Source organism: Tympanuchus pallidicinctus, unplaced genomic scaffold (genome assembly GCF_026119805.1).
Source record: "Tympanuchus pallidicinctus isolate F22 unplaced genomic scaffold, pur_lepc_1.0 scaffold8, whole genome shotgun sequence".
Classification (NCBI taxonomy): Eukaryota; Metazoa; Chordata; class Aves; order Galliformes; family Phasianidae; genus Tympanuchus; species Tympanuchus pallidicinctus.
Genome location: NW_026294802.1, coordinates 16644958 through 16672575, shown reverse-complemented (window position 1 = coordinate 16672575; position 27618 = coordinate 16644958). Strand labels below are relative to the sequence as shown.

General features: G+C 45.0%; 2 protein-coding genes across 3 annotated transcripts in view; one reads left to right on the top strand and one right to left on the bottom strand.

Moving 5' to 3' along the window:
* The window catches only part of LOC128074003 (solute carrier family 23 member 1-like), a 55557-nt gene extending 45928 nt beyond the window's left edge, over positions 1-9629 (top strand). For both annotated transcript variants that reach the window (XM_052669485.1, XM_052669484.1), the window contains 7 exons: positions 1567-1687; positions 2041-2197; positions 2389-2642; positions 5574-5738; positions 6428-6536; positions 6830-6925; positions 8313-9629. In XM_052669485.1, the coding sequence (XP_052525445.1) occupies positions 1567-1687; positions 2041-2197; positions 2389-2642; positions 5574-5738; positions 6428-6536; positions 6830-6925; positions 8313-8581 (1171 nt within the window). In that variant the 3' untranslated portion in view covers positions 8582-9629. The remainder of the gene's footprint in view (positions 1-1566; positions 1688-2040; positions 2198-2388; positions 2643-5573; positions 5739-6427; positions 6537-6829; positions 6926-8312) is intronic.
* A 2808-nt stretch (positions 9630-12437) lies between these two features.
* Positions 12438-27605, bottom strand: STRA8 (stimulated by retinoic acid 8). Its single transcript, XM_052669492.1, has 8 exons — positions 27005-27605; positions 25194-25269; positions 23824-23908; positions 23304-23459; positions 19537-19819; positions 18139-18215; positions 16041-16152; positions 12438-13451 (listed from the first exon to the last, which is right to left on the bottom strand). Exons 1-8 carry the CDS (start codon positions 27194-27196, stop codon positions 13377-13379), a joined length of 1056 nt encoding a protein of 351 aa, XP_052525452.1. The 5' UTR covers positions 27197-27605; the 3' UTR covers positions 12438-13376.
* Positions 27606-27618: the final 13 nt, after the last annotated feature.

Here is a 27618-nt window from a genome sequence, read left to right as displayed (position 1 = left end):
CCTGTCACTGCTAGTTCTGTTCTGCCTGCCAACACCTGCACTCCCAGGCTCCAAATGCCACATTTCTTCTCCACCTGCAGTTCTCCACCCAGTTGATCTCTTCCACAAGCACTCCATAAGATCCCAAACCCTGCTTGTCCCCCTGCTCCTCAATTTCCCCTTCACCCTTATTTCTTCCACTACATCTGTGGTTTGTCCTGTTCTCTAGCTCTAGTGATTTGTCCCAGCCCCTTTGCTTGGCCGATCTGAATTCTCTTTTCAAAATCTATTTCCTCATCAGGACTGTCTCATTTTTCCACTTCCCCTCTCCAGTCCCTAGCTCCTAACCTCTGTTTCTCTCATGACCACTTTGCCCAGCAGTGCTGCTCCATTACCAGGGTTTTCCTGCCTGTATCCAGCCCCTGCCTGCAACCCTGGCTATCCTTTCTGTTCTTCTCTTTTCCACCTGTGCTAATCCCCATCCCAGGGAGAGACAGGTGATGGAGAAGGTAGAAGACATGGGTCCTGTGATCTAAGCCCTGCTGTCCAGCCCTACCACATCCTAGAGCCTCCATAATGGGTGAATCCCAATGTTGCCTTGAGAAACTTGTTTGGTGTGTGCTCCCTTGCTCCTTGGTAATGGTACATACTACAGTTCATCACTTAACAGTATTCCAGAAAAAAAAAAAAAAAAAAAAGCTCAAAATCTTTATGGCCTGCACGTGCTAAAATCAGAGATGTTTATGCTCAATACCTGGGACCTGAGATGAATGATCATTGCCACAGACTTATCATACTTGAGCAGAGTTTTGTGAGAAAGAGCAATATGCCTCTCCCCAACAAACAAATTCTACTAAATCTCACATGGGCAGATCTTACTACTGCTCAAGGCAAAATGACCTTCTCGACTATGTCTATTTCTTGAACATCACTCTTTGAAATAGGTTTAGGATATATTTCTCCAGAAATATTTGGCCTGGGGCAGATGTTTTCCATGGAAATTTTCATTCTAAATGGAAAAAAGTTAGGCAAAATTTCAGCAGCAGATGAAAATAGTATCTATTAATGGAATGTGTCAGGCAACCTGAATAATAAGCAGTGACACCTACCCAAGATAGATGAGTGTTCTGCAGTGATTCATCAGGCTGCTGAGCTCCTTTGTTAATGCAAATGCACAAAATGTGCACTGAAGCCATTGGTCTATGCTCTGTAGCTTTAGAAACCAAGAATGGAAGCTGGTTCCTCCTCAGACATTCTGCATCCAGTCATTCAGTGCTCTGAATAGCAATTGATAACCTCTGGCTGCATATTGCAATGTGTCTGTGCAGCCCTGCGCTGCTGTTGGTAAGAGTGCAGTCCCACACAAGGGGTGGGAGAGGAGCTGCACCTCGTGGCCACTGGAGCAAGCCCTGGAGGCTTGGGGCAAACAAAGGCACTGCTACTTTTGGTGCTGAGAGACTTTTTCGGAGTCTGTCTGGAGTCCTTCAAATGAAAGGAAATCAGGTAGCCAGGCCTCCAGTTCACATGGAGACAGGTGGGCATCTGGGCAAACACTTTGTCTCATGGTCTGTTTTCCCCTCCTCCCAGGACTGTTTTTTTCATAGTTCTGTTCTCTCAGTACCTGAAGAATGTCCCTGTGCCACTGCCATCGTATCAGAGAGGCAAGAAGTGCCACTTCTCCCCCATCTACATCTTCCAGATCTTCCCGGTATGTTAGTGCTCCTGGTGATCTGGGCAGCATGGCAGAGGGACCAGCTTCACCCAGTCCAGGCTATCTGGGCTGTTTCCACTCACTTCAAGTGGACTTAGCACTTCCCAACCCAGGCTACACTGCAAGGGGCAGTGGGGAGAATGGGAGAAGAGACCCATGGCGTCTGTTTGTGGGGCAGAAAGGAGGGCTACCAGGATACTTGCTGTCACTCTCCCTCCATCCCATGTGCATGCTCACGTGTGCACAGGGAAAAGGTTGGGTAGGAGAAGGCCTTGTCCCAGACCTGTCTGTCATTGCTGGAGATGCGGCTCTGCCGTAACCAGATTGTCGTTGCCGAATGTGACGGGCAGGTGCTGCTGGGGCTGTCCCTGAGCTGGCTGCTCTGCTACGTGTTGACGGTGACTGACGTCCTCCCCACGGACCCCACTGCTTACGGCCACCTGGCACGGACAGACACCCACGGGGACGTCTTATCTCAGGCTCCCTGGTTTCGGCTCCCTTACCCAGGTACTGCCACAAAGCTGCACAACCCTTTCCCCTATCCCTTGCTGCTTTACCCTGCCCACCTCACAGCCACCACAGGGAAGCAAAGTGCCAAAAATCAGGCAAACACGCACAAGCACCCTGCTGTTCTTCCCTCTCAGTAGATTTTGGGGTAAATGTGCCTCACTGACCTGAATCAAGCTCTTTATTTGCAGGACAGTGGGGAACGCCAACAGTCAGCTTGGCTGGGATATTCGGCATCCTGGCCGGGGTGATCTCCTCCATGCTGGAGTCCATGGGGGATTACTATGCCTGTGCCCGCCTGTCTGGTGCCCCACCACCACCGAAGCATGCCATCAACCGTGGGATCGGTGTGGAAGGCATTGGCTGCCTCCTGGCTGGAGCCTGGGGAACAGGAAACGGCACCACGTCCTACAGTGAGAACGTGGGGGCCCTGGGCATCACCAAGGTGAGCTTCACACGGCAGGGTGACTGCAGTGCCCTGCCCTCCTGTGCATCTCCTGAGTGTGGTTACAAGTGCGTTGTGTACATTGGTATGGGAAGCTTCTTTAGCCCAACTCTGCATGTGGGAGGGGTACGGGCTGTGGTTACTCATGGCTCCTGGCTTAGGCTCCTGTAAAGAGAATATGTTACACTGAGCTATTCTGGAAACTTCTTGAGGATTGAGTTTATCTGATACTATCCATCTATCTACCTATCTACCTGTCTATCCTCCTAAATAAATGGAAGGAGAGTAAAGGAGCCTTATTAGGGATTCAAGTTCCACAATTTTCATAACCCAAGGATGGCAATCGTGTGAAAGGTAGACCATTTCTTTGAGATTATGAAATCTGATGGCAAATGTCCATGTTTTTACCTCTCTTTAAAGTTGTGTGAATTCCCTGAGTATCTTATTGCTCTTATGAGGGTAAGAAATTTCCAAAGAGAGATAAACTTGACCATCAGATCATAGATTTTTCACTAGGCTTTATTGCTAGGGGATGAGTACATCCAGCAGCCAACTTGAAAAATATTTCTAAATCATTGTCAAATAAGCTGTGAGTCTACCTAAAAGCAGATGTTGATTTACAGCTCCTGAACAATAATATTAGTTATTTTGCTGGATTTTATAGACCTCAAAATAACCATTTTTCACAGCGTTTGATGGAAGTGGTTGTATCTAACTGCATGAGGCTCAGTTTAGCCTGTCACCCTCAGCCTGTTCTCTCATGATGTAGTTTGCTGACATGACCATAGTGCAGAAGTGCTCAAACCCATAATTGTCAGTTTATAGACGTGCCTTGTCCCCATGTACTCCAGGTCCTTGCACAGACATGCCATCTGTGCTGATTCAGGGGACAGTTCACTTAGATCCCACCTCTGCTCACCTTGTTCAGACTTCAGTGCCCAGAAGACAGTCTCATAGAATCACAGAATGGCTTGGGTCAGAAGGGACCTCAAGGATCTCCTAGTTCCAAGCCCCCTGGCATGCGGAGGGCTGTCACCCACCAGCTCAGGCTGCCCAGGAACCCATTAAGCCTGGCCTTGAGCAACTCCAGAGATGGGGCATCCACAGCTTTCCGGGCAACTGGGCCAATGCCTCACCACACCCTGAGTGAAGAATTTCTATCTCAGTCATTCTGACTGGGATAGTTGGGGTTGCTGTGATCACAAGGCAGATTTCTGTTTGTTTGTTTGTTTGTTTTTACATGGGAAACATATGTTTTGACAATAAAGGGAAGTGCCAGGGACTTGTTTCCTCTGCTTAAACACAGGTCTCAGAAACTGCCAAGATCCAATATCTTAAATGGCATCAGGCACCTATGTTTGAGATACTGGATCAAACCCAGCGTGCCAGCACTGGGCTCCCATTTCCAAGAAAAAGAGAATTTCAAAGAGGGATAAAGACTTTGGGAAACTGCAGCTTCTTCAGCTTTACGAGCAAAAACCAGTTTTCTTGTTTCCCTGACATAATTGAAACAAACTCTAAATTAGAAGCTTTAGAAGCAGATGCTCCCAGTTGTGGTATCAGTGGATTAGTTACTTTGCCTTTGAGGCCAACTCCATTTATTGGATAATTTGACATACGACAATTTCAGCAAATTAAGAATCTGAAGCTTCATTCTAATCTTGGAACAAACAGATCTTGTGGCTTTTATTAAATTATTGCTTTGATGATAATGCTGTCCCAAGGTTTTAAGCCAAAGAATATAAAGTGCACCTGAAGGCAGTGCATGATTTTATTTTGAAACTCTCCACCAAATCTTACTCATTTCTTTCACAATCAAGTAAAACTTAGATTTCATAAAAATGTGCCTTCAAAGTATTTTAAGTAATATTTGAAAAGGGACAGTACCAGTTACTGGCAGTGTTTTGGCTGAAAGCATTTGCAAAAAAACCCTTGCAGAAAAAAAATGGCATTCTTCAGATACTTCAGTGAAAGGATTAAAATAATTAATTGAATTATAAATTGTTTGCAGAGGATTACAGAACTTCTCTGCCTAAGACACAAATGCTGTAAATCTTAGTGTGATTCTTTAAGCTGTCCAAGTTTTGGTGTGGCAAAGCGTATCTTGAATTGAAAGTCTAACAAATATGCTGCTTTTGTGTTTAATTTCTGTAATCTGTAAATGTCTCCTTCGTCCCTTTGTTTGTCAGATACTCTTTTCCTTTCCTATTCACACACTCTAACAGCTCTGAATGAAGCTTGCTGCTTCATCCCATCATTGTTGTAGTGTGGGACTAAGAATGGCTCCCTGGCTCTTCCTGGGGAAGAATGAGAGAAAGGTGGGTTGACTGAAGCTGGTGTGTGATGGCAGGTAAGGGCAGAACAAGAGACTTCCCCAGTTCTCATTAACCTGGTGTTGGTTGTGTAAAGAATATAACAGATGCAAGAGCTCAGGATGGAAGCAGCCAGGCTGGCCAGCTCTGCTCTGCTACATCTTGGTCCACAGAGAGAGGATTGCTTGGTGCAGGACACCTAGCTGAAGGCCATTTTGAGGTAGAAACTAACCTCTGGTGGAAGTGTTGTCCAGTGAATTATCTGGGAGTAGGGTGTGGGTATGCCACAATGTTCCTACACTGCAGTGAAAGCAGAGCTGTATGTGGGGATTAGTGTGCTCTTAATGTGCTTTTTGTTTCACAGTGAACTGTTAAGTCATGATAGCAATGGGGCAGAGGATAGCAAAGCAAATAGGTGTGGATCTATCATTGTTCTCAGGGTGCTTATTACGATAAATATTTCCTAGTGTACAGCTGCAGGGACTTTCCACACAGTGTGAGCTTCCCATCTGAACCCAAAGGCTGGAACCGAACGTGCCACCGAGTGCTTTGGTTGCAAGCCTTGCCTGACAGGTCTGTGCTCACTGGTGCATCACTGCCTGCTCTTCCTCCCACCCAGGTAGGGAGTCGCATGGTGATCATTGCTGGTGCCTGTGCCATGCTCCTGAGCGGCGTCTTTGGGAAAGCGGGGGCAATGCTTGCCAGCATACCCACTCCTGTCATCGGAGGCCTGTTCCTCGTGATGTTTGGCATTATCACCGCAGTGGGGATTTCCAATTTGCAGGTAACAGCTGTGTGAGCACCTTTCCATTCCTAGGGAAGGTTACTTTGGTTTCAAGCCAGATTCTCACCAGCCTGAGATAGACGTAAGCAGGGCTGCAGCAAATGTCAACATTTGTACTGGCAGTTCCTCGGGTGAAGATGAGGGCACTTATGCAGAGATGAAATCACAAAGAGAGGTTCCAGGTTGAGACAGGGCTTGCAGGCACTGGTTAATGCCCCAGCAGTTCCAGGGCTGCTCATCCCCATCTCACAGTTTATCTGAAGGAAGCTGTTATAAGCAAGGGAGGAATTTCTGTAGCTGCTCTCCTATGGATGGTTTTTCTCTATGTCCTATAGTTATGTGCATTTAGAGGAGTGCTCTTTGAGTAGAGGTCTCAAACTGGGTAAGAGTCTCAGTAAGAGGTTTAATTTCCAGTTCCGCCAGAGGCTGTGGCTGAATCACACCTTTTCCTGGTGTCTAAGCTGGAGATCACAGAGTGGTTGGCCATCTGATTATCTGCCATATACAGTTTCTAGTGTATGCCATACATGTTTGAAATCATCTGCTAATTTTGGTTAAGCAGAACTTTGTTCTAACACCTGTCATTGGGTTTGTGTGTGTACGTCTGAGCATGGCTCACTAATGAATTAATCCATGGATTTTGGTCATTCCAAGCTGTCAGTACTAACATACACAATTTCTCTGTGCAGTACACGGATATGAACTCCTCCAGAAACATCTTTATATTTGGATTCTCTGTGTTTGCTGGACTCGCAGTTCCCAACTGGGCAAACAAAAATCATACGCTGCTAGAAACAGGTAAGAAGTGACAGCACATTTTAGAAGAGCTTTCTGTAGCATAGAACTTAAGCAAAGGCTGATCCAAAGCAACCTTTTTTTTCCAAACAAAATCCTGAAAGCTGTCCTCTGACTGTTGTCCGTTGCTTTCTGGGAGTGCTGCTCTTGTCCTCTGCTCCGGTGCCTCCCTTGCATTGCCAAATCTTAGGCTCTGTTTTGGGATTTGCACGTCTTGTCTAAACAAGCATGCATCTTGCAGCCTTTTGGCACTGAATATGCTGCTGGTTGAATATGTGTCTTTGTTTTTCCTCTAGAAATCATCCAGCTGGACCAGGTGATCCAGGTGCTTCTCACCACTGGCATGTTTGTGGGTGGGCTCTTGGGGTTTATCCTCGATAACACCATTCCAGGTAGGATTTTGCTGAAATGAGCTAAGCTACAAGTCTGTGTCTGCCCTGGGGTTTGTCACTCGGTATTTTTTGTCCTTATTACCATTGCTCTATGGGTAAAAGCTGTAATAGCAACCATGAAATTCTATGTCACTGAACTCCTGGAGAAGAATGGGGAACAGGAGAGACATCAATGGAATAGCTGCTGCTTCCAAAACAGTAACTCATTAAAACAAAACAAAACAAAAAAACGTTTTTCAACAATCTAGCTTGAGGAGAAGTCAATTCAGTAAAAAATGTCTTTTATATAAAATGCTAGCCTGGGTCATGTTGTTGGCAGAAAGGAGAGAGAAAGGCAACTGCAGGAGGGAGGGCATGGTAAGAAATATTTCTTCTCTGCTTATAGATGCAGGTTGGATATTAGGAGAAATTTCTTCTCAGAAATAGAGGTGCAGCAGTGGCACAGGCTGCCCAGGGAGGTGGTGCAGACACCGTCCCTGGAGGTGTTCCAGAACCGTGTGGATGTGGCACTGAGGGACGTGGTCAGTGGGCATGGTGGGGATGGGCTGATGGTTGGACTAGGTGATCTTAGAGGTCTTTTGCACCCTTAATGATTCTCTGATTTCTGATAGACAATATGTTGATGTGTGCCTGCTTATGAAAGCTAATGAAATTGAAGTCGAATTGCTCCACATCAGTGGAAAGCAGCAGGAAGGGCTGATGACCAAAGATGTGATATAGGACCAGTGGCTGCCCCTCACAGCCATCAAAGACCCTCTAATTTTCATCAAGCCTAGGGAGGGATGGCCTAACAATAGGAGAGGAAGTTCTACAGAAAGAGAGCAGGAAGGGCACTCTGTTAAGCAGACTCTTTTATTATCTCAGACTTTTTGAAAAGCCAATATCCTTTTGGCTCATTAATTTTATTGTACCCTTGATCTTCAGCTCCTCCAGGCAGAATTTATGTGCTCACTCTCTTTCCCAAGAGGGACTCAGCCATTGCAACAATTACAGACATTTAGCAATTGCTAGCTAAAGTTAATTCTCTTACCTCATGATATTCGAGCAGTTAACACCCAGCTTTGCTTTTCTAGCACTTTACAATGCCTCTTGAATAGTTCTTCCATCCCCCATGGCTTCTGAAAACCTGTTTAAGTATCTTTGATTCCCATGAGAAGCAGTGGAGGAGACTGAAAGGCACTGCAGGAAGATGGGTACTGTCTAGCAGCACAGTCGCTAGTTTTTGTAAAGAGTTTTGAAGCTAGAAGGGTTTCAGTGCAGGGTATCTCTATGTTGTAGTGGATCTGCTGCGATTTGAGAGCCAAATGTGGAGCGCCCAAGGCAGTCATATGTTCAGAACACCCACCTGAGTGTTTGAAATACAACAATTTCCTTTTTGCTTTCACAGGAACACAGGAGGAGCGGGGTCTCCTGGCATGGAAGCACAGCCACAAGGGAGAGGTGGACAACTCCCAGCTCATTTCCAAGGTCTATGATCTTCCATTTGGCATAGGCACAAAATACTGTGCTGTCTCTTGGTTTCGGTATCTCCCTGCTTGCCCCCAAAAACTACCTAGTGGCAAGAAAATGGATGAACTGAAGGCTGCTGGACAAGAAAGCAGTGTTAAAGCAAGCTTAGAAAGAGACTCTGAGATAGGTGCTGATACAAGGATATAAGCACCAGGCCTGAAGATAAACTCTTCTCTCAAGCAAAGGTATGAAAAGCATGTCTGCAGCCCCCATCATTTGAACTGGAGCAAGAGAATGACAATGCCTTTCTTTTCTTAACTGTCTCCAGTGCCACTGGTGACCTTGAGGGAATCATTTTTCTTCTCCCTGCTCCTGCCTGCCCACCTCTAGGAAGGACGCAGTACTGCTTTGGGAAATGCCTAGGAAGGATGTTCAGTTTCCTTCCTTGCACTGAGCCTTGGGAACCCTGAGGAACAGTTTTTAGGCTGAAGCAGAACTCTTCCTTTCCCCTGTTCTGACTGCCCTTGGGGCCACAGGAGAAGGCATCTCTACCATGCTTATGCATCCTTTGGGCTGAGGTTTATCCCCTCCACCTTAATCATCTGTAATGGCAAGGTTCACCTCTCAGCTTGTGGTTTACACCTTTTCCTGGCCAAAGGAAAGAAGTGGGCACCTGTAGGCCATGACTCCTCTCTCTCCTGTGATGCTTTAAAGTCAAATGAATGATGTTGGAAAAGCAGCATCTAAGGTTAATGGGATGAATTGTCTTCTGAAGTTGCCTCTCCTTACCTACACTGCAGAGAGATCTACAGACTCCACTTAGGTTACTGATCTGTTAGAAACAACCAGCTTTACTGAAAGAAATTCAGCTGGGATGCTGGGAGCCAGCTTCCCCAGGGTACCAAATTGCACAGAGATGAAGGAATGTTTATCAGAGATGAAGGACAAAACTTCTGCTTGTAGTGTGACATACCTCTGCTACTGCTAAATTCTGTGTGTCCCCACTGTCCTTGACTTGGCTTGGTGATTGTGTAGTGACAGCCACTTCTCTAGAAAACAGCTTGCAGACTCTTGCTGTTTTCTACTCTCAGCACAAACAGCCTTAACCTGTTAATAATGTGACTGCACGTGGTGTTGGCTGCTGCTGACATGTAATAATATTGCTATAGCATTAAGCTGTAATTTCCTGCACTGAGATTTATACTTAAATATATTTTTTGGGAAAAATAAATAACACATGCAACTGAATGATATTTCTTGGGTTGATTTCCATAGTGAGTGGCAGGTTGTATTCAAAGAATCACAGAGAATTCAGGTTAGAAAGGACCTCTGGAAGTCATGTGGGCCAACCCTTCCTCTCAGACCAGGCGGCACATGGCAGTGCCTAATCAAACTATGGCTGGAGAGCCACAGCTGCTTTGGGCAACCAGTTCTGGTGTTTGACAACCTTTGTGGTGAGAAATAGCTTACCTCACATCTAACTGGAATTTCCAGTGCATCAACTTGTGTCTGTGGCCTCAACACTGTTCCCCTCTCAGAAAAGCCTGTCCCAATCTTCTCTGTACTCTGAACTGTACAGCTGAAAGCTGTGATATGGTTTCTTCTTAACCCTTTTGTCTCCGCAAAATCTGTGTGGTTTCAATGAAAACCCTTCGTTCCTCATGCCTATTGCAATATGGGTATGTCCCAGATTTAGTGGTAAGTTGCTTGTTTTTACTGTTAAGGGGCATATTTTGCCCAAGGATGTGGTGGAGTCACCATCCCTGGGGGTATTTGAGAAATGTGTGGATATGGCACTGAAGGACATGGTTTAGTGGTGGACTTGGTAGTACTAGGTGATGGCTGGCGTTGATCTTATGGATCTTTTCCTTAACTATGCCTGATTCCTGCCCAGTTGGGATGTTACAGAGGTCCTGGGCATCTCAGCTCTGACAGTGCCTTAATTCTCCACAATGTCACCCACACCTTAAGCTCATTTACTGATAGCCTATATCCCCAGGAGAACTAGCAGATAAGCCCTGGTCTTACACATCACTCTCAGACTTACTTGTGTCATAGCATATGTGAGAAAGCGTAAGTTAATCTGCATCACCCTGTCCCCGTGTCCTGTCAGCCTGCTGCTGGCCAGATCCAGCATATGCTGCAGGAATGGTTTAATGGCAACAGGATGGCAGCTGATGAATGAGACACAGTGACCACATCTTGCACTTCCACTCTGCTGCCATGTCTGCACCCTCCTCCCCCAGCTCCCTGGGGCACAGCATGAGTAGGGCTCGTCCTTCATTGCAGCACAGCGAAGCCCAGGCGGCACAGACTGCATGCTGTGTCTGGTGCTGCTGAGGCTCGAGGCATTTCTCAGAAGCTATTTCTGTCCCCATTTCAAGCTCAGGCTATTAACTGCCCTTTGAAATTTCTCCTTTGGTGTGTTTGTTATATGCCTGTTTGTTTTTTTAACTCAGAGGGACGTGTCTAAATTCTAAAATGAAGTAGGCAGGGTGAGGCTGCAGGATTACCACTCCCCACTGGCTGCATACGGCCACTCGAGTTTTGGAAACAGCTTTGACTTTGCACCACAGGATGCAGCTTCTGCTTATTTGCTCCTTGATAAGTGAAAGACCAAGGGATCCTCAGGTGCAAAACTGAACACCTGAAGGCTTTTCTGGACTGCCTGGGAACAGCAAGCTGCCTGCCACCCGTGTAACCCTTTGCTCCTGTTTATTCCTCAAAGCGTGCTGAAGTCAGGCAGTGTGGGGTGATCCTGCTTGCAGCTTACAGAGGTGCACATAGTGAACTGCCAAAGTGCAGGCAGAAAGTCCTCCTGTTCAAGCTGGAGAGAGTTGGTGAGGGATACATGCTTGTACCTAGTGACACTGGCTCTGGACCAGCTCATTTTCATAGCTTTCTAACAAGATGTGAACTGGGCTTGGGTTGGAAGGGGCTTCAACAATCATCCAGTTCTGACTCCCTTGCTGTGGGCAGGGCTGTCAACTGCTGGATCAGACTGTGTGTTAGAAGCTGCTGTGCTACAGCACAGCTGTAATGCACCTGTTCTCATTCTGTCCAGTTCAGCCAGGCCTGCCTCCACAAAGGCCTCACTTCCACGGCTGCTTTCAGGTTTGCCATTGCTTCCTCCATGCTGCCTTTCTGCCTCAAGCTCCTTCTCCTTCCCACTGCTCTGCCCCAGCAGCCTGCTGGCCTTTTCCAGGCTTTTTCATAAGAAGTTTCAAGACCAACCACTGAGCACTGAACAATGTGGTGCCAGTGCACACACAGCAATACTATGCTCAGGAATTAAGGCTGCTTCCCTGCCAAGGCAGAGCAGCCTTTGCACACCGGGGCACCTCAGTCTCTGGCTGGGTGGCGCTGGCTCTGCTCGAGAAGGCTGCCTTCCCACGTCACACAGGCTTGCATCCTGCAAACTGGTCATGCCACAGGAGGAACCAACATAATGTGTTCCTCATCCTCTTCATAATGACATAAATGCCTCCCACAATGCTTGCTACCTTTTGGAATAGTTATTTCTTACCTTCACACTACCTGAACACACCTGTTGATCATGTTTGTGTTCAAGCCTAAAATTCTCCTGGTGAAGCATCAAAAGCTCTCCCACGTGATGATCAAGGGAATGCATCTACATACCATGGTGACCACCTAGAACTGCCTCCTCTGGTACATGACAGGCTGAAAGTCGATTAAAAATGCAGTATTTCTGCTGCTTAATTCTGTCCTGGACTGGTCTTCAAAGCATGGGGATTGAGAGCTAATAAAAATAAGGTTGTTAATCCGTCAGTGTTATCTGCTCACATGGCTCTCCTACAGATTTGCCAAGTATGACCTCAACTGATGCAGTAACTGAGGTGGAAAAGTGAAAGGCTTGTTTTTGTAACAAAACTGACCAAATGTCATGTGGCAAATGGAACTGGAGATGGCAGCAAGCTGTAAGATCAGAAAGAGATACTTTAAGCTGTAAAAAGTAGATTCCACACTGAGAAAAACTAACACATTTTTCCACAGAACTACAGAATGGTAAGAAAGGGCACACAGGACATCTCATGCAAACATTTTCACATTTGTCTCTTGTATTCTTTCCTTTAGGAAAGAATGATTTGGCCTCAGATCCCCTGAAAAACTTGTACACGTTTCAAGTAGCACGTGTTCCAAAACCCAGGCCCTCCAGAGCAATATATGCATGGTACTTTAAAAGGAGAGGGGAAGTAGGAAGAAGGAGACCTCAATATAACCACTGCCAGAACACTGGCCGAGTCTGCAGAAAGCCGCTAATGACAGCTCAGAGATGTCAATGATCTGTTTTAACTTCAATGCATTTTTAATTTCAAGACACCATCTGAGCAGTACTACTCATCAAAGAACAGGATGCAGCAGAACAGCACAGGGGGCTTGGTTCTCTTTCAACTTTACACACTTTACAAAAATAATCCACAGTTTGTGATTGTATCTGCATCTCTCTGAGCGATTCGGGAGTGCGTGGCCACTACAGTTGTCCTCATAGATATGGAATGTCCTCACGTCAATCTCTGTGAAGAAATTCCTCTGTTGTTTCCAGCCCTGGCTAAAGAATTGTAGAGGAAAGCAATCACTGCCAGGATGCTGGGAGGCACGCTGTGAGCTTTGTAGTTAGCAGTCTGGAGTGCGTAGGTTGCCATGTGCTCTCTGCATCTCTTCCACAGCTCACATTAGGCAAGGTCACTGAATTGCTTCAGTGTATTTGTGAAATGAGGTTCAGCATTAAAAAGTCAGAGAGAAAAATATTTCTTCCTTTAGGTTTTATAAATATTTTAAACCCGGAACATTTAAAAGTATAAATTACTCAACTGGTAAGTTATGGAGCACTGATGAGGAAAGGGAAGTCAACAATAACAAACCACAACACATTGTCTCCCCATTCTGATTGGAGAGTGTTCCTCTGGAAGAGGCACAGTCTCTTCACATGCCTGCTGTATCCAGTGATGCTTGGCAAGACATTGGCATACAGGGATACTACTTATAAATCTTCGTCATCAAAGGTCTCCGTGCACCTCAGCATTACAGTCTCATAATCAAACTGAAGATCTTCTTCCTGAAACCATCCCAAAGCCAGGTAAGGTTAAAAACCACAAGAGTTGACTGTGTTCAAAGTGCCATGAGCCCTGCTTCTGCTCTGCATCAGCAACCAGCATCTCTCAGTCAACTGTTTGTGGTGCCTGATGAAGAATGTCTCAGATTCTCAACTAATCTAACATCACAGGCCTTCACCCTACCTCCATCTACATCATTTAGACCATGGTAGCAAGCACATCAAATAACAAGCTCTGAGGACGTGCGAGCTTCCTTGAGCTTCTAACTTACACTGTCTTCAGGCTTTGCTGCTCTTTTAGCAACAGAGGGAAGTGGTTTTCTTGACCATCTTACAGAGCATAAGTGGCTTTGAGCAATCAAAGTCCAGGATGCAAAAGCATTTGCATCTGTAGACTGTGAAACAGCAAATGTACACAATCCAACAACAGTGCTTTGTACAGTTAATCTCAAATGGCATTAACACGGAACTGGCATGTAATGACCACAAGAAAATCTGTTACCTCCCCAGCTCTGCAGATGGAAGGGACAGAAGCTGCCTTTCACACATCAGTCGGGCACGCACTGGTGGCCCTGCCTCTAAGTACAGTACCTGCTGCTTGCCTCCATATCATCATCTACCATGTGTGTGCACGGTGCATCAGGACACCACTTACCCTTTGGGATAATGATACCACCAGCACTGCCCAAACTCTTGGGCAAATGTACCTGTATCAATACTGCATCAAGAGAGTGGTCTGCAGGGATTTGGTTACACACACAAGTAAAATAGAAGGTCTCCTATTCAGGACAAGTCCAGGAGTCATCAGTGCACAGAGTAACCCACTGTCTGGGTTAAGTTGTGTAGCCTACGCTGAGCTCTGCTGTTGCCTGAGGTAGCGTTTCAAGCTAGCCGGAATATCTCCTAGACACACTCAGCTGAACTTCCATAACTGTCTCCAAACTATTTGCTCAGAAGTACAGCTGAATTTCCGCACTCAAAACCCAAAATCTGTCAGTCAAATTTTCTTGCCTCTTGGCAGGACTCTAGATGTGCTGTACCACAGTTATCTAAACCAAAACATATTATCAGTACAATTTAGTCTGGGTGAATTCTGCTCACACTCCCTTTTTATTGTCTTATCACAGACAATTCAAAGTTCCTGAATAAAAGAAGTGCTCAGCTTCCAATTTGCAGCATTTCACTACCACCAACACCACTGTATGTGAGAGCTGTAAGATGGGCTTGGGCTCGCACACAGTGATACAGCACCAAGCAGAGGGCAAAAGCAGCACTCAGCCATTCACAGCTGGAAAACATGCACCTTGCATTATGTCATTCTTTCTTTTCTAGGCATCTTCATTTCACAGTCATTTATATGAACACAGAAAGAGCCCTGGTTTTATGCAGAACAGTTATTTACAGACCAAATGGCTGTGTAAATCAGTGCTTGGTCTCTGACAATGACCAGGAGTAGATGTTTAAACAAAAAGTGCAAGCATTTTGCATGCAATGTGCTCTGTCTCCCTAATACATGCTCCCTCATTCTGGCACACTGTGCTGTGAGGGTGTTCTGCATATGAAATTATATCTGGATCTTTGTCCAGATTTATTAACCCTCAATGGACTCATCCCTGGGGAGTTAACTCTGGTAATCTGCAAATTCTTAATATACTGTTGGTTCATTTTATTGGGTGCTGTCTAGTTCTGCTGTTAAGAGGCAATGGATCATCATTCTGTGTACCAAATCCAAGTCATTTAGGATCCAAATTTTCTCATGTCACCCCCAAACATTTCTGCTGAAGAGTCCTACTCTAATAGCTCCTGTTTAATAGCTTTTGCTATGCCTGCTGTCATTCCCAGCACCTCCTTTAGTGCTAAGGTCTCCAGGAGATTGTAGGAACCAAGTGACGTGCAGAAATCGTTTTGGGATAGATTTAGACAGTGGTGCAACACTGGTTTCTGGTTCTTTGTGGTGTTGTTTTGGGTTTTGTTTGGTTGGTGTCTCAACCATCCCTCACCACAAATATTCCATTTTCTTTAAAGGACGATCTGCTCAAGTAACAGACCGGGTGGAAGCGAGGTGACAGCAGAACATAGAGAAACAGTGGCCATTGCAGAGGCACAATCTGAGCCAAAATAAACATCTTCTTGCTTAGTGATCTCTCCTTTTCGGTCCTGTATCCATGTGCAAGTTCGCAGACACCCTCTTGGCAAGAGGACAAGAACAGGAGGACTAACACTGCAAACACAATGATTTCTGGCTCAGCGAATCTGCACCAGTTAGGCTGATGTTAAGACACAGCACAGCAGCTGCTCTCTTTTAAGAGCTGTTCTCTTTCAAGAGCATAATTACTCTACTCTCAAGGCTTGCCAAACAAAGGCTCAGGGTAGGGAAGCTGGCACCAAGATAAAGCACAGGGTAGTCCCACTGTGTTCAGAATCAAGAGGCCAAGGGTGGGTTATGGACCTGCAGAATGACATCTAAAGCAATAAGCCCCAAGGTCTTGTTTTAATGATTCTGGATGCCATGATCTGAAGCAAGGGAAAACTCTTTCTGACAGTGACAGAAATACGCTGCTCCTTCTGTAAGGAACCCTTTGGAAAGCTTACCTGGCAGAAGTGTGTATTAGCAAAGAAAAGGCTTTTTAGGAAGTCAGTGATCTGCAGATAAAGTCTGTGGTCATCCTCTGGATTTTCAGAAATGCCGCTTGTAAATGAAGAACTGAAAATGGAACAAGAAATTATATTTAATTTCCTCTTCCCTGTTTTCCTCCTCCTCCTTACTTTCTCTCCTTCACATTTTACTTACAAATTATAGAATACTTAAGTTGTTTCCATGACAAATCTGACAAGAAAGACAATAGGTGAAAAAGACAGGAAGGAGTGGAGGTGTAATGAGGAAATGCTGTCTAACAAGTGCAGAAAGATATCTAAGAACTGAGAACTCCAGTATAAGGAACCACTACCACAACAGAGATCCACTAATACACTACAGCTGTGATAGCACTGTTCTAGGGAAAGGTACACACGCATCATAATGGAGAGCAAAAATGGCCATTTGGCATTGTATTTTGTAGGGTTGTTCCAAGAAGCAATTTCGCCTTCTTTTGTAAAGTTTTTGGTCACAAAATCACACATCAGCTGTTTACTGGCAAATTTGTACTCAGGTGATTGGCAACTTTGGTACTAAGGTCAGATACTCACTCTGGACCTCACCTCTATGCTCTCCCTGGGACCTTACAAAGTTCTGCACCACACCTCTGTCCTGAACTATAAAGCACAGGGTGATAGAAAAAAAGAAGAGCACATGGAAAACGCTGACTACTGAAATATTAATCTAATTTGGGGCTTAAACCAGACTGCAAAGATGATGCCAATACATTTGCAGTGTTAACAAAGTTTGCTTTTCCTTGTTTCAAAAACAAACAGCAGCTATGACCTAATAAATGGAATTTAATAGATACATGTTTTGTTAAGCTTTACAATACAAACATATTCTGACGAACAGCCAGAGCAATCTTATTTCTGTTCATGCTGTTCTGTAAGTGCAGTGTGGAATTACAGTGAAGAAGATTCACATTAAAGAACTCTCTAAATATGGAAAAATAAGCAGCTGGATTTAAAAAAATAAAATTAAAACACTATTTGGAAAGAGAAAAAAAATAATCTAAGCAAGACTAAGCAGGAAGAATATGTAAGAGATGAATCAGAAAGTGATTTTCTTCTTGAAGAGAAACCTTTTCTTTCTTTAGTCTACTGGAAAAATCAAAAGCAGTGCTAGTTTGACATGTTCTTTCTTAGATAATTGTGATCTGACCTGCAGAGAATCATAGAATCACAGAATGGCCTGGGTTGAAAGGCACCACAATGATCATCTGGTTTCAACCCCCTGCTATGTGCAGGGTCTCCAACCATCAGACCAGGCTGCCCAGAGCCACATCCAGCCTGGCCTTGAATGCCTCCAGGGATGGGGCATCCACAACCTCCTTGAGCAACCTCTTCCAGTGCATCATCACCCTCTATGTGAAAAACTTCTTCCTCATATATAACCTAAACTTCCCCTGTCTTAGTTCAAAACCATTCCCCCTCGTGTTTCTTTGATCTTTCTGCTCAAGCCAACCACACTTCAGCTTGATCATCTCTTACTGACGAAATTAGGGTACTTGAAGAAGATTAAGAGAGATGATGTTAAAGAAAAAAAAAGAGATTATTTTTGTCTCATTAAGTGAGAGTATAGTTAATTGTCCAGGAAGTGCCTTATGGTCATCACAGACCTTGTAAGTGAGAGAGAGAAAAAAGGAGAACATTAGAAATCTTGTAATTTGAAAAGACAGAAAGCTATGCAAAGTAGAGAAAAAAATTGGAAGAGTTTATCTATTTATCCAGAATCCAGGACTCTTCCTACACTTTCCATGAAGAATCACTAACTAGGAGTGCCTGGTTATCTCACAGCTACTGGGCACTCCTGTAAGCTAATCTCCCTGGTTCTGTTGTAAATGACTATTCCTCATGTCATTCATCCACCTTAAAAGGTAATACTACAGTGAGCACAACTGCTGTATGCTACTATTTTATCCACTGACTAAAAGTTAGGCACAAAAGAGAATGCTCAGCTACTGACTTTCTCTACAGCAAACTTGTTGGGGAGCACTGACTGTCAGCTATTGAGTTACTCTATCTAGCAAAAGGGTAGGATGCTAAAATTTACCTCTGGCTGGACAATCCCTGTGTCTCATTTGTTTCAAGGAAACCAGCAGCAACATCAAACGCGTCTTCAAACATTACCTGTCACAGAAAACATTTTGGATGTCAGCATATCCAGCCATTTAAAGAGTTTTACCTAGGGCATCGTTTTTAATAATGAAATCATAAAAAGTACAATATTTTTTTCTTTCCATTTAACAGCTAATGTTTCCTTCTGCAGAAATCTACAGGGTTTTGCAAATAAAGGAATAAGAGGGAGAAACTTTCGTAACTCCAAACACAAGATTAGTCTGTTCCCTGTTTTTCAGCCTCCAAGAATTAGACTTACATCTCCCAGACCATCAGTAAATACATGAATTTAACAGTGCTTTCCAGACTTGACTTTGGCCGTTGTGTTGTTTATGGCTGGAGATCTCAGCTGTACCAGCCATTCTCCACAAATCCGATTCCTGTATATGACTCGTCTTACAAAGGAGTTCGGATTCTCCATGTGACAGACCACTAATCTCATTAGTTCATGCTCTTCACATATCTTCTGTGCCAGAAAGTACTGTACATGCAACGTCCCCACGACATTTCCTAAGCAGGTCAGTGGACTGAATTGCTAATTGTCCTGTGACTCAAAAAGGAGCTTGTAAATGCAATTTAAAATCTGCTAAAAGTGAACCTGTGACCTTCCCTCGCAACTAATAACATTGTACACTTCTCTGAACAGCCAGTTGCTTAAGTAATCAATGCTTCATCAGGAACAATTTATGGAGAGTTGGCTGTTATTTAATCTCTTTTTTCAGATGCTCCCATCTACGCAATCACTGAATTCTTGGCTCTGCAGAAATGCACGGAATAGGCAGTCATCAGCCCTGTATCGCTGGAACTGGTCTCTACAAATACTTTATCTTTGCTACTAAGTGCTCTGATTACTAAAAACAAACAAACAAACAAACAAAAACAAGTAAAAATCAAAACCCAACGAATTAAAAAACAAGCGACCAGGCAAAAACACACAGGTTTTAGGAATCTGAGCATCTCTTCTGGATATAGATAATCTGTGCTGCATGGAAGACTTGCAGAAGACAGCAGTTGGACAACCCTTGTTCTTGCTCCCCACCCCACAGCAAGTTAGAGCTAATTTAATTGTTACTTAGCACAGGAATCCACAGCTCAACAGAGAAATGCCAGGATTGCTGCCACGGCGCTCCTACAGCTTGCTGTCTATCTTACCGAGAGAGAATTCAAGACATTTACTCACAGGCTGTTTGTTGTTTCCACTTTTCCATTCGAGTGGTCTTGGGAAAACTTAATTAAAACTACTGTATGTTCTCTAATTAGAAGCTGCAGAGCCAGTTAGCAACTGGAGGACTGGAGCTTTAGGGGCAGAGGATATGTGTTATTGAGCACTTACTTCCTCTGGCGTGGAGACCAAGGAGCCACTGGCTTCCTCACTGTTACCTCCACTGTCTCTCACATCGCCATCAGTGCACGCAGGCTCTTGGCAAGCATCCGTAGGACCCAGGTGGAAATCTCTCTGGCTACAGTACTGCAAGATGCTGTCTCTCCTTTCTTCAGAAAGCTCTTGCCAGAGGTGTGAAATAGCCGTGGAGACCACAGGGAGAGGCACCTCCTCAGCGGAAACAATTCCATGCTCTCTCAGTAGGTCTACTGTGTGCTTATAAAAATACAGGTACCTGAAAGGACAAGGAGCATCTGAAGAGCAAGCTATCCAACTGCTGTCAGTCAGTGTGGAGGGACAAGGCATCCGATGACAGAACTGCCATAGTTCTACTGACCATTTGATTTGGTCATGGCCTAGGCCATGGTCAGTGTGGAGTTGCCATTGCAAAGTATGTGATGAATATGACCTTTGCCCTTGCACAAGATGCAGTTTCTCTTGTTGGCTTTGGAAGACCAACAGCTGCAAGGAACCTTTGCAAAGCACTGCACTGTGGGTGGTAACAGACGCTGCACATTACTGGGCTGAGAAACTGAGCCCCTTGGAGTTCTGCTCCTGGAGAGGTGCTGATCCACCCTGAGCTCAGCACAACCGCTGAGGAAACTTCCCTGGGCTGGAAGGACTGCTTGGTATTTGGAAGGTAAGCTAAGGATATAATTAGCATTACCTCAGAATTGTGGAACTGTGATTGATCTTTGCAGATAAGCAACTATTGTGCAAGGCTTGTTGCTAAACAATTGAACTGACACCTCAATAGTCTTCTCTAATAAAGCAGCTATGCTGAACAGTTCTAGTTATTATCTAGAAAGACTGTGATATAATTGCTGCCATCAACAGGGGAGGAGGGAGTAGCAGTGATTCAAAACTACTTCACTGACTTCTCCCTCAGGGACCTCATACAATTACTGAACATTGCCCAAAACCACCAGAAAAGTTCAGCAACTCTGCTATGCCAAGATTTCATCTGCAAAGGGCAGGCTTCAGCCAGAGCCTCAGCAGGGCGGCCTCAGAATAGGAGCTCCAGGCTGCTGCAGGCCATACTCATCACACAGGCAAACCTCACGCTGGCTTTTCATGAAATTTGGCATACCTGCCTTTGTATCCCGAGGCTCTTGCACTGCGAGTCACTTTTTATACTTCTGGCATTGCAGTGCTCTAAAAACACTTGGCTGAGGTCATACCTTGATGTACTAGGTACTATACATGCAGATAGGAAGGCAGGGGCTTGGAAACTCTGATTAGTGTGAATATAGGAACTCAGTTCCTACATCTGAGGGACTGCATTGCCAAGACTGAGTTCTGTGAGTGAACTGAGTTCTGCAGTGAAACTAGCAATTCAACATTAATGCTGCAATTTCAAGCTGAAGATGCAAACACAGGAAGAGCTTGCCTCTTCTGTTAGTACTGTGTGGCACAGTGCGCCAGGAACAATAAGTCTACTTTAGAAAGTAGCACTGAAGGTTATTTTATGTTTATTAAATGATTAGAGCTCCTCAGATGAAAGAACGTGTCCGAAAGAGTAAAAAGGAAGAGCATAAAGAGCAGTCCTTGTTTCTCAGTTTGACAGGGCTCAGAATGTCTCCTTGGAAGACATCCCAATTAAGCACATTTCCTGGCTAACCAAACTGCTGCATGAGAAATTAACCAAAAAGTACTGCATCTTTTTACAACTGTTTGTTTTAGTAAACCAGTATTGAAGATTTTAAAATAACCCCACATGCAAACATGTTTAAACTCCCATTTCCATGCTGTGAAGTTTTTCTGCTGTTGCTGGACACAAAAATATTGTAAGGGAGGCAACAAGCATTGTTAGGTCAGCTATTGCACTCACCAAGAATTCTGAACATCCAGCTCTGAACGAAGGATCTGGAGTTTCTCTAACAGAATGAATCATCACTAGACTGCTTTGCTAAAGAAACTGAGTTTGAACAAACCATGAGTCAACAATTTCCTTCCCAGCTGGAAGGAGACGACCACATTTTGCACATTTGCACATTTGGAATACTGGGCAGTCTCTTCACTGTAGCTCTCTGTAGAAGCTCAGTGCATTTCCGATGCTGCCCAAATAACATGATTAGACTTATCACTGAGAAGCTGTTGTTTACCAAAGACTCCCTACTGTTTCATGCCCATTACCACTGATGGTTTTGTAACAAGAATTAGCTACAGTTCAACTGCAGGCTGCAATAAAACTGCAGGGTAAATGCCAAGAGTCCACGCAGCACTGCAAAGGCTGTGGTCCACCTCATCAGTGAAGAAGGGGAAATACAGGTGTTTATTATGGCCCTATTGTGCAGGCTTTGATGAAGCAGGGATTACTTCCTCCAGAAAATCCTCAGTCAGCACATTTCAAGGTCTTTCAAATGATACCTTACTACAACCACCTCCAAATCTCACAGGAGCAAAAGCAGGCACTGTAGCAGTAGGCTGGTGCCACCTGCTGGCATAGCTGCGGTCTCGTTTTGATGAAAAACCTCAATAGTCCAGGGGAAAATTATTAAAAAACACCATTTCAAAGCAAAAAAAATAATAATAATTAAAAAAAAAAATTGTCTGCGTTTTTACTGCGTTTACACTTATGGCTGTGAAGCTCTGGAGGATACCAGCTATAGCCATGGCTTCTCCCACACTGTGTGTTTTTAAGTCTGGGATGATTACCATCTATGAGCCCTGTAGTACATCCTAGTGCCATTTGAGAGCAGGGGGAAGAATGTGATAAACGCTCAGTGTTAAGACACCAATAACTTTGAAAAAATAGAAAATTTACCATTAAAATCCTAGATTAAAATACATGGACCACTGAGAGGAAAGCAACGGTCTCTGATTTTTAGCAGCTGTGTCAGGCACTTGGCTAATCCTAAAGAGGGTTACAGACCTGCACCTTCTGGCTGTAGCACACTCATAAGCACTTATGTTCCCTTCCTCTCTCTCTCTCTGTGTTTCAGTCATATCGAGGAGTACTTTCTGATGTCTTCCAGACTACTGCTATTCTGCAGACCACTGCAGGTTGAGTACTGCATTATTTTCCCTCATTAATTCCAGTCCTACACTGCTCTGATCTTACAAACAAGTACTCCAAGGTGCTAGGAGCTAAACATCCATCTCTGGAAGGGACAACAGAGTCCCAGATTCTCAGACCAATACCAGGCAGGATAATCATCACTTGCAGGGGGAAATATCTGCCTACATCTACCTATCTGCAGTTCTGCAGCTCCCCTGGAACTGGAACACGTACAGCTACCCACTGGCAGGTTTCATCTGGTGCAGCAATTCCTGTGCTCCTCAAACTCAGCCCCATCGTGAAGATAGAACTTGATACTGATAGCACAAGCATACAGGAGCAAACACCTGGGTAAGCCACGCTGCTCAAATAAACTCCCATTCCATCTGGGTTAAAAACCACTTGCCTGTTAAACCACTACAGGCGTGTTGCAGCTCACTCTACAAGCCACTGGACAGCAGTAAAGCACATCCACACAGGGACTGACACACTTGAAACAATTTTTGTTTCTCTTTCTTGAGAGTTTGAGGGGGAGCTGGGGGCTGATACCATGCTGGGATTCCATTTGTGTGCCAGACACAGCTCCAGCTTCATCACCAGCAGGGTCAAAGTTTCTGGTACAAGGCTTTTGCAAGGCTCCATTTACAGCACTGACTAGACGCAGTGTTAATGCAAATAGGTGAAAAAAAAACTTGAAGACAACGTGGGGTGCACCTACCGTTCAAATTCCACCAGATCTGGGGATGAAATCTCTGGGTACTGGATAAATCCTGGCTTTCCGTCCTCTTCCATTGTTTGGTTTTCACATTCTTGCATCAAATACCAGACAGCAGAATCACTCTCACTCACAGCTTCTGAGGCCGACGATGCAGTGCTGAAAAGAACACACAGAAAAAAAAAAAGCGACATGAACAACTTCTTAACTGGATTAAAAATGTCTTTGTCATGGTCACTCCAGGGTTCAGGGCCATTCTTCCCAGCAAGCTTTTCCCCCATCCTTTTGCTCTGCAGGCAAATAAGAAGTCTGTGGTGAGCTGCATAGGAGGCAAAGGAAATACAAACACTGTTCATGCACTGTGTGAGATTACAGGGGTCCACAAGAAACCTGTTCATCTTTTCATCATGATGAAAGGCCTCTGCTTGGAAGTTCAGTAACAAAGACAAAGAGGCTAAGAGGCACTGGGATGGAAGAAAATGCAAAGTATTATCATCTTCCCTTGATTGGTTTAAGCCCTTACCTGTGATTGCTGAAGTGCCTCTTGACATATTCTTCCCTGACTTCCTCCAGGCTGGACGGGTTCCCATCCTCCAGGCTGAAGGACTCTGTTGTTGGCAGAAAGGCAACTGTCACACTGGTGGGGCCTTTGGCTTCCATCTCATCCTCAGTCCCAATCAAGCAGAATAATCTGACAACTGGTCCTTCAGGAGCCACAACTCTTCATTAGGCAAAAGCGATGTGAGATGCAACACCTCTGCCTCTCCTATATCACTACCACTACTGGGAGCTTCTGATTGTTGAGGAACTCAGATGTCCTCCTTTTAACATTGGTGTGAGAGAACCGATGGTGAAAACAATCAGCAAATCAAAAGTCCCAACAAGAACAAGCACTAGTCAGTACAACATCTCATAATTGTCATGTAATGCACATAAAAACCCTGGACAACCCACCCTGTGATTCAGCAGTGGTATGAATTTTACATATATGCAAGTAAATATGAAGGGAAATTTACTTCAAAACTCTTTTCAGCCACCCCACTGCTTGTGAAGCCTTCAGATTTCTCTTCCAAATGACTCCTCCTACCTATGGTTGCCTTTTATGGGTTACCCAAATATGTGGTTTCAGAGGACTTTTTTTGTTTTAAGCATTATGATCTGTAATTGATACAAAACACTGGAACTGCAAGTTGCACAAACAGCAATGCCTTTTCTAGCACACCATATTCTGGATATGTGAAAGGACATAAAAATATGTCCAAAAAGCTCTACCCATCAGTCCCCAATCCTTCTTGTTGTCACCAGAGAGAGTGAGCAGCACCAGAGAGCAGCAGGCATGCTGGTGAGGGCCTGGAGTGCATGACCACAACCTGCCAAGCTGAAAGCAAAACTGACAAAAACAAACCACAGCATCTCTTACCTGTTCCTATGGGCCTAGATTCTTAACTAAAGGCTTCCATTTACCATACTTTTGTGAGGAAACTCTCAACAGATTCTCTCTCCTTTTCTTCCTCTAACTCAGACCAAAGCCTCCAGCTCTGAAGTTCCAGCTCTGGCTGTGCTTGATGAGGAGTGCAGGGTGTGTAACAGCTCTGACTGATACTGTGCTGGGGCTGGAAGGAGCACACCTGTTCCTCCAGCCTATGCATGCAGCCTGTGCAGGGGTAGGCGGGGAGCCTGCCTGCAGCTGGGGGCAGCAGAAGTTAAGTTGTGTCCTTCCTCTGCCATGGAGGGCTGGGAATGGCTGTGGATCTGAGGGACAGTGCTTACTGGGTTGACAACACTTGTGCTACAAATGAAGCCCCATTAAAGTCTAATGCTTAATGGGAGCAGCCACACATCTACCTGCCTCTACTTAACAAACTGTCTGAGGCAAATACTTGCATACAGTACCTTTCATCTTCAGCAAAGAACTCAAGGTTTGCTCCAGCTCCTGGATATATTTCTTAGCCTTACGCAAAACCTGATACTAAACACAAAAAGAAAACAGAACTGATTGCTCTCTGCTCTGACTGAATTCATGTTTCAACTCAGTTGCTTTCTTCATTTCTTTCCTTCATTTTGACCCTCAGTTATCTCCATGTGTCTGAGAAAATGACTGTGATGTTTCACCATCTACCTGTAGCCTTATGAAGAGGAGAAAGATCTAAGAGCAAAGTTAAATACAGAAGATAAATATTCTGTAATATAAATATATTGTACAATACATGTACATAATGCCTAGTCACACAGCCATTTGCTACTTAAGTCACATCTTTTACCAGCAACTGTTCTTGTTTGGATCATTATCTTCTTGGAGCATGTCCAGAAACACCATGCTATAACATGTCCTCTTGGATGTCTACCAGCTTTAGGTGTAAGACTTTATAATTCACCTCTCCTGAGAATTTTGCTAGAAGCCCTTGCCATGTTCTGCTCCAGCTGCACTGATGTCAGCTGGAATAACAAGCGCTGTAGATCATTCCTTCATTGCAGCATAACTAAGAACATATGGCCAGTACCTTTCAACACACCCATCTAAAAATTGCTCCTAGATTTATAGGATCAGTGGGACCGCCCAGGCAGCTCAGACAGGAGGTCCCTCTGGCAGAGCTTTCACACCAGATACTTTAGCAAGGTACTAAGCACCAGAATTAGGAGTAAACTTATGCAGTTAGGACCTCACCTCCAAAGTCATGTCTTAGGCACATGATACTATCAAAGAGTAGTTCAAAGAATTGGTACATTAAGACAGTCCAGTCAGAGGAGACAAAACAAGTATCTGTTTGGCCTTAGTTCTGAGGTTGTGGGGACTTCAGCTTAACATTTGCATCTCCTTCAGAGTATGGCAAACTGAATTCTTACCTTGAACTTCATGGGGGATAAGGGCCTCAGCCCCAGACAGCAGCACTTTGCATGCTTAGAATCTCAAGGCACTTTACAAATATGATCCTGTAAAGCCACTATCCTCTCTGAAAAAGTGAAAGTGACCAATCTAAATGAGTTGGTGGCAGAGCTGAAAAATCCTGATGGTCATTCCCCTACCTTCAGCAGGATACTATGCAACTTTTTAGTAGTATTTTTGTTTATTTCTTTTTCTTTTTCTTTTTTTAAGAAATAGTTTCTTATTTTAGTAGAGGCCAGGAGGAACAAGGGTTCCCTCCCCATCTTATTCTCTCAGTCTATTGGATACAGAATGTACCTTATATGCTGAATGAATTACTGCCTTCCTTCTAACTTGATCTGTCCCTAAACTCACTCCTCTCAATTTCCTACCAAAACGCTGTGAAATCAAGGTCATTGAATCATAGGATCCCTTGATTTATATCCAAAACACGGCTAAGAAGAAACTACAAAAATTCCGTACGAAAAGCACAGGCAAGCCACATGATAAACCCATGACACAGAGACTACTGAGCAAGTTGCTCATGGTCAGCTGGCAGCTGCAAAGCAGAAGGAATCCAGGAAATCTGCCCAGACTGAAATTATGTACATGCTGGCACCCCTTGGGATCCCAACAGATAAACTGAAACGCATGTCTATGACAGAATGCCCCATCCCTAAAGGCGCCCAAGGGCAGCTTGGATGAGGCCACGGGCAGCCTAACCCGAGGGGTGGCAGCTCTGCTCACAGCAGGGAGATGAAAACAAGCGATCTTTGAGATCCTTTCCTCAAGCCATTCTATGACAGCGACAGATAGGAGAAAGGCAGTCATCGCCCCGCACCTTGGAGGCCGGGCTGTCTGACTGGGATAGCACGGTCTCTTGCAGGCTGCTGAAGAGTCCCGCCAGCACCGCGCGGTGCTGGGCCTGTGCCAGGCGTCTGCGTGCGGCGCGGGGCTCCACCTCCTGCGGCTGCGCCTGGGGAGCGGGCCGTGCTCTTGCACAGAGCTCACCGCAACCACCCGCTGCCTCCATCGGCGGCTGCAACGCAATGGGGGGTCGTGCTGGGTACAGCGGAGGGAATGCACGAGCACTGCGGTGCGTTTTGCAGTGGGAAGTGATGGCTTCTGCCTGAGGAATGCTGTCTGTAGGCTCTGACTAAACCCTGATCTCTTGCTAACCTCAAATTGTGGCACCCACCTCCTGCCCTGTCCCTGTCGGATAACCCATTCCCACAAAGATGCTGGGGCTGATGCCGCCAGACAGCGGCCTCCTTTGCAGCACCATCTTACCCCAATTCACCATGAGGAAGTGCAGATCGTTGCCCAGCGGGGCAGCTCTGAGGACGGGACAGCTTCCCTCCCCTCACACTGCCCTGCCCTTCCCTGCAGCTCACTGAGGGGAAGTTCCCCGAAATTGGTCCAATGCCCCCCGTTACCAATTGCACGTATCACCTA

Coding starts and splice junctions, on each gene's coding strand:
- STRA8 (XM_052669492.1), bottom strand. CDS start 27,196: ATGGAGGCAGCGGGTGGTTGCGGTGAGCTCTGTGCAAGAGCACGGCCC. Junction 25,270..27,004: donor CAGACAGCCCGGCCTCCAAG/GTGCGGGGCGAT, acceptor TTTTGTGTTTAG/TATCAGGTTTTGCGTAAGGC. Junction 13,452..16,040: donor CTAATACACACTTCTGCCAG/GTAAGCTTTCCA, acceptor GGATGGTTTCAG/GAAGAAGATCTTCAGTTTGA.